Source organism: Clytia hemisphaerica, unplaced genomic scaffold (genome assembly GCF_902728285.1).
Source record: "Clytia hemisphaerica strain Z4C2 unplaced genomic scaffold, Clytia hemisphaerica genome assembly, whole genome shotgun sequence".
NCBI classification, from domain to species: Eukaryota; Metazoa; Cnidaria; class Hydrozoa; order Leptothecata; family Clytiidae; genus Clytia; species Clytia hemisphaerica.
In genome coordinates, this window is record NW_027104390.1 from 1,233,997 (window position 1) to 1,241,095 (window position 7,099).

Sequence of the window (7,099 nt, forward strand, 5' to 3'; positions counted from 1 at the left end):
TTATGAAAAAACGTGTAGTTAACTTAGCCTTCATCTTCAAAAAGTATTATGTATTCGAACTGAAAAATGAACAAAATATTATCTTACCGAATCCAATCTCAAAAATTTTACATCTCAATTATATAACTCAAAATTATGTAAATTCCATTTGATGAAAATTTTTCAAAAAAAGTTTATTCCGCAAAATTTCCGGAAATACAAATAGGTCTATAGTAACTCTCGGAAAGATTCTTGACAGTTTTACTGATACGCAAATGAATGAGATTTGAATGATTTTCGCTTAACATGAAAAAGAACTTTTTTTCTATTTTGCAGGTTATGTCGATGCTCCCGGCACCCCTCAGGACAGGTATAAAGAATTGTTGTTTATAATTTTTTAGTTTTCTGAATCATTGGTTGTGTTCTAAAGATTTTGTCGGGAATTGTGAGGGTAAAGATACAAAACTTTCAGTGATCGACCCTAAAACAAATTTAACCTCTCATTTTAATCTCCTCAGACAAGAAAGTCCTGGACTACACTAGGAAAATTTATACTGTTATCTGCTACCTCTTGATAATATTACCCCCGATGTAAAACCTTTTTCTACAAAGGCCAAAGTTCTAGCAAGGTCCTACCATCGTTTTGCTTGAATTTCCCATTCCCGCAAGAAGATTCCGCTGTCACTTTTTTACCGGAAAATGACCAGGGCTCCGGGTACGTAAAAAATGAGCTTCGGAAAGTTAGGCTATGTCGTAAGTAAACACAAAAATTTTCTGTAGAAGTAAACTTTTTCTAATCTCATACTGGGTATCCCGGGGAAAATAGCGGAAAATTCTTCGAAAAGTCAGGAAGTCTTAGTGCATGAAAAGGAATCTTATGCAAAACGACGGTAAAAGTTAAAAGAAAATTTATGTTATAGAAGCTAGTTTTTTGTTAGCCTTCTTCATATGGATATCATTCTCTCTCAGCTCTAAGACAATGTTCAGACGTTACGGCTCCGTTTCAAAATGAAACGGTTCCGACACAAGTGTGAACGTCAAAAAAAGAAGACGTTACAAAGCAAAACAGATCGAAACGGTTTCGCTCCCCTTCTGTCATCGGAACGGAACTGCTCCGTTTACTTGCTCCGAAACGTTCGGAAACCAATATGAACCCACTCGTTCCATAAAGAAAGTCATACCGGAGTAAAACGGAACAGTAACGTGTGAACATGGTCTAAAAGCTTTTTCACGACTTTCATATTTTTTCTAGTTTACAATCACTTATTGATAAGCCGCCCATTGGTGGGCGTGAAATATTACCACTCAATGACTCCGCCTTACAAGGATTCCGTCTTATGCCTGGTTCTGTAAGTGCTTTATACGTTGACCAACAACTACTGATAATTCTAAAAATAGAGGCTATTTAGCTCGAACAAGTATTATGATCCTTCAGTTAAAAGTTATATTTTTACATAAGTGTTCCCGTGTCATATTAGACACATATTTCATATCAGGACAGTGTCTGCCTATTGTTATATTATGCTGATATAAACAAAAAAAAAATGCTTTTTGGACCTACCCCGGTGTGGTGGAGGTCCTATAAATTCACCTCTGTCCGTCCGTCCGTCCGTTCGTTACCAGCTTTTCTCGAGATTGAATCATAGAAATCATTTGATTTTTGGTACAAAGGTGCAAAACGGTGTCGGCCAAAATGTGACGGAGCCCGATTTTCGAAAACAAATTTTTTTGGGCAAATTTGGGCCAAAAAACGGCTAAAAAACGGGTTTTTTGGACTTTGTGAAAAATTGGATCATTAATTTTTTCTGATTTTTTGCATGAAAGTAGGGTACCATCATAGGTAAAAGATGGCTCAAGCAGACTTTTGCAAAAAAATTTATTTGGCTTAAAAAACGCATGTTTATCTATAAGAATCACTATTAATAAGCATTCATCAATGTTCTTAGCCAAATTACTCAATTTCTTTATGAGATAGATGTTTTTTTGCTCATGAGGGCTTACTTTTGAAGAATATGTGTGTTTAGACATGAAATTTTGGTTGCTTGGCGTGTTTTTATAGAAAAACTGGCCAAGTTCAATATTTTTTTATAAGCACATTATCAATTACTTAGGTATTAGCTTTTCTCGAGATTGGCTCTTTCATTCTTTAAGACTTTTTGCACAAAGATACATAACTATAAACCCTCGAATGTGACGGAGCCCAATTTTCGAAAAAAAAAAAATGTTTTTGGGCAAATTTGGGCTAAAAAGCGGGTTTTTTGGACTTTGTGAAAAATTGGATCATTGGTTTTTTCTGATTTTTTGCATGGAAGTAGGGTACAATCATAGGTAAAAGATGGCTCAGGGAGATTTTTGCAAAAAAAAATTGTTGGCTCAAGAAACGCATGTTTATCTATAAGAATCACTATTAATAAGCATACATTAATGTTCTTAGTCAAATTACTCAATTTTTTTATGAGATAGATGTTTTTTTTGCTCACGAGGGCTTACTTTTGAAGCATATGTATGTTTAGACCTGAAATTTTGGTTGCTTGGCGTGTTTTTATAGAAAAACTGGCCAAATTCTATATTCTATAAGCACATTATCAATTACTTAGGTATTAGCTTTTCTCGAGATTGGCTCTTTCATTCTTTATGATTTTTTGCACAAAGATGCATAACTATAAACCCTCGAATGTGACTGAGCCCGATTTTCGAAAAAAAAATGATTTTTTGCATGAAAGTAGGTAAAAGATGGGTCAAGCAGATTTTTGTAAAAAAACTTTTCAGCTCAAAAAACGCATCTTTATCTATAAGAATCACTATTAATAAGCATACATCAATGTTCTTAGCCAAATTACTCAATTTTTTGATGAGATAGATGTCTTTTTATGCTCACGAAGTCTTGAATATGAAAGAATATTTCAAGAGCATGAAATTTTGGTTTCTAAACGTTTTTTTAATTAGAAACAAACGACTAATTTTAATAAATCGTCACTATTTGTGTTCTGAATGATTGTTTAACGTTCATGCTCACGTAGATATCAATTATATATGGGTTAAAGGCATAACCAGGTAGGTCCATAAAAGTATCACTTGTTATTTCTTTTTTCTGACCAATCTTGCTTCACATCAGTGTCAATCCAATGTGAAAAAGCTTGTGAATTAAAATTGATGAGTGAGCAAACGATATCACTCATTTAAAAACAAAACCTTTAACAATGCCTCATAAACGTTACTCCATAAATCGAAATTGTCTTAAATTGAACAAACTGTGGTTCCGGTGGGTTTTTCGAGTTATGGAGACTTCACTGTGTTACATTCAATTGGATAGGACTAACATCGATCAATGTGTTATTATTACGTTGAAAACTTTACGTTACCGAAAGTTACTCAAACTATATTACAACCCCTTCTCACAAACCCGGTGGGGAAAAAAATAACGGACTGAAACTCGATGGGGATTGATGTTCCCACATTTTTTATGGCTGGGGATTTCAATTCTTTTGTTTTCAAGTTAGAAAATTCAGTGGGGATGGGAAAAAAGCATCATATTTTGCAGTTAGGATAGGTTTATTTGATTATTTTCCGTGGGGACAAAAATTGGAGGATAATTTTCTACCGCATTGGGGACAATATTTTGGAAAATTTCTCCAATGGGAAGGGTTCCCAGTGGTTCTGTGAGAAGGGGTTTTATATTCAGAGTAATAGTACATTATTAGCACTCACTTCACTATTTACTCTATTTCTTTGCGAAATTATCGATTGGGTCATCTTACTGTGCGTCATTATACGTGTATGTGTATTGTAGCCTTAGGATTAGTTCGATTGTTCGATTGGTTCGACAAGCTCGATTGATCGGGTTTGTCTGAAAGTTATAGTTTTCTGGCTGAGAATTTGAACATCTCTTGGGCCTCGAAAATCGATATCTTTAGTACATTTTCTTAGCATCAGCTGATCTAACCCACCCACCCTATAGTGTCGGAATGACGCTAAGTGTCGGAAAAATCGATATGTGAGTGGCCCCTTATAAGATATCAAAATAAAATAAAGATGATAGATACGTCTGATTAAGCATGGAGCTATGATTCTTAAAAATTTGTCTTCCTTTATCTAACCCTAAACCATCGATTTTGGGATGGAGTTTTTAGAAGCTCTCATCTGATTTGGTTGGTTGTTAACCAGTAATAAAACAATTTTGTTACTTTTTTCTAAAGCAGAAGACGTCATTTTTATTACTTCAAATGGCCAATTATTAAAGTATCTTATAAAATCCCCTGAACGTCATTTTCTGATTACTTTAGGTTCCAGACCACTTGAAGTTCATGAACAAACCCCCTGAACGTCGTTTTTTGACTACTTTAGGTTCCAGACCACTTGAAGTTCATGAACAAACCCCCTGAACGTAAAAAGAAGAAGAAACATAAACACCATGACCATGACCACGATGAACCATTCAATAATGACCCCAATAACCCTAATAATGGTAATTACCATTCTTATCTATCTGCTATAATTCTGTTGTATTTTGGTTAAGACTTTTCAATGATTATTCAAAGCTCTAATAAACCGCTTTAAAGATCGAAGGGGCTAGAGAGGAATCTTCAACCTTTTTCAAGCAAGAAAAAGTGAAACCATAAGATTTGTGTCACTTTTAGAATGACAGATTTGTGTGAGACCCACGCAGGTTACTAAGTAATTTCATTCCCCATCTGGCTTTGAACTGAATCGAGTTAACACACTTAAAACTGATTTGCTAGAGATTATTTTTCATTAAACAAGAATAGCTCCATAAGAATATAATCGCTCTAATAAAGATTCCTTCGATCAGAAATCCAGAGTATTTTTTTCTCTTTTAACCCGTCCGATAAAGAAATTTACTAGAATTCACTTTCTGAGGTTCCCGTTCAGACATACATAATTATTCACTTCTATCTTTTTAGATTCGACCCAAGATAGAAAACATAAAAAGGTGATTATAAAGCTTCTTTCATCAAATTCTCTGTTTCTCTGTTTATGTGATGCCTCAGTCTACTTTCGGCGTAAAAACGTCCACGAACTTTCGAAAATCATTGGTGAAAGATGCAAATTACGGGTATTCGTAATAAATACCTCTAGAGTCCGATTTAAATGGTTTAGCTTTTGGCTATTACGGCTTAAATCATACTGGAACTTTATTTATTATGGTTTTTTGCAGTACAGTAGACTCTCGCTAATTCGAACTCTAATTTAAAGAAAATATTTCAACTGGGTTTCTTCTTGACTGGGGATGGGGAAACGCTGAATTTTATAAAGATTCGAAATATAGAAGTTCGAATAAGCTAAAGTCTACTGTATTAAACACCTTGAGCTTTTTTCAAGTGCATGAAATGGCACGAATTATTATTTCTGTTCACAAAAGTTTCTACGCCTAAAGTTTTTTGTATTTTTATGGGCTTAGAATTCTTAAATTATTCTTACTGTTACACCAGAAAATGGGCAAAACTCAGAATTTGTGAAATTTGCACTTCATGTTCTCTTTCAAATTTTATAATTCAAAGATCCCGGTCTTGAGCAAATTCCGAAAATCGAAAATGTGTATTTGATAATACTGCCTCTAGGAGCGTATAAACGACAGGGATAGGTAGTAGGTTATGCGACTGCAATCGGAGGTGACCCAAAGGTGCCTCTTTCGATACCTATCTACCCGAAGGTAGGGGAGGGTGCCACTCCTTCTCATTGAATTATTCCACTTACCCCCGATCCTTCTCTTTAATTGGTAAGTATCAAGCAGAGAGGCATCAAGAACCATTGAGGTAACTCTTGGTATGACCCGGTCAGGGATTGAACACACTACCTTGGGCACCGTAGCCGAATGTTCTACCTTCACAGTTTGCCAAGAATCAAATTCCTAACACTTACTTTCTTACTGTTCCATAGAAAAAGAAAGACGAGAATGGTGAAAAGAAGAAGAAAGAAAAAAAGAAAAAGAAAAAGAAAGATCGGGTAAAAACTTGTTCGTTCGTTCGTTCGTTCGTTAGGCTATTATCAACGCTATTTCTTTCGCTTTAGTATATTATGATAACGCCCTAGTTACACAAGAAGTAGGTGGGTGACAAAGTCTGCAAAAGTTTGTAAAAGATTGTTTGATTGACAGGTTTTTATGACAGGTTTTTATTGGCCGATTTATATGAACTGTCAAAAACAAGTCTCTCAAAGTCACAATACTATTTTTTAACCCATGTGAGTTTGGAGCTTTGTGAACATTTAACAAGAGCTCTCAGACTTTTTATACCGATACAGTGGTCTGATAAAGCCACATATTTTTTTATAAGCATTGCATTTATAAGCATATCAAGGCTCATATGGCAACAATTTTTAAGCATTACTTTAAAGCCTACGAAAAATGTATTTTCCTGATTTTGCCTGTTCTTGGCCTGGATTTATTGGGTTTTAGGAATTTCCCTAAAAGTTTGTTTGGGATTTAAGCATCCTTATAGGCATTTTTCAGCCTTGTCAAGCCCTCGACCCAAGTATCTCTGAGCCTGTTTTCAAATCTTTGTATGCTTATTAAAAAACATGTAACCAATACACCTTTTCGACCGTAGCTGCCAATTGCCTCGCGGGCATTTTTTTGTCCGTCTTACCACCCTAAAACCGTACCAGTCTTTTTCGCACCTAGAGACAATAGGAAAAAAGTGTACAAAAGGATTGGATCGAGTTTAGGGTGGTAGATTGAATAATAAAGTGGCACGCGCCTGACCTCTACAGTCGACTACGGTCCAAAAGGTGTATTATTTTTCTCAAGAATATTTACTATCTATTTCTCGTTATCTCTCGTATAACTGAACGTAGTACACGCAATGAATTATGGGTTTGTTTGCAGACAACACATTTATGAAAACTTACCTGAACTTTTTGATTTTAGAAAGGAGAACAAGACGATTGAAGATAAGCCCTGACATCAGGTATCCTACAAATTATTGGGTTTTTTAAAAACAACAACTTTTTTTTATTTTAATGTCTTTTTCATTGTACATATTTGCTATATATTATTGAAATTACTTTTTTTTAATATACAATACAACAACATGATGTTGTTCATATAAAATGATCAGTCTATATATCATGGAGTCGTTGAGGTCTCTGTTTGTAGCCTGTA

The 7,099-nt window shown here is 34.9% G+C and overlaps 1 protein-coding gene across 1 annotated transcript; it reads left to right on the forward strand.

Moving 5' to 3' along the window:
• The first annotated feature begins 727 nt into the window (after nt 1-727).
• Nucleotides 728-6,886, forward strand: LOC136819809 (mediator of RNA polymerase II transcription subunit 19-B-like). The gene is made up of 6 exons (XM_067076050.1): nt 728-732; nt 1,232-1,328; nt 4,324-4,444; nt 4,902-4,930; nt 5,878-5,943; nt 6,866-6,886. Exons 1-6 carry the CDS (start codon nt 728-730, stop codon nt 6,884-6,886), a joined length of 339 nt encoding a protein of 112 aa, XP_066932151.1.
• Nucleotides 6,887-7,099: the final 213 nt, after the last annotated feature.

What these genes read in the sequence shown, in the direction of transcription:
- LOC136819809 (XM_067076050.1), top strand. An exon ending in TCCGTCTTATGCCTGGTTCT is followed by an intron (nt 1,329 to 4,323) that starts GTAAGTGCTTTA and finishes TGACTACTTTAG; the next exon opens with GTTCCAGACCACTTGAAGTT. An exon ending in AAAAGAAAAAGAAAGATCGG is followed by an intron (nt 5,944 to 6,865) that starts GTAAAAACTTGT and finishes TTTTGATTTTAG; the next exon opens with AAAGGAGAACAAGACGATTG.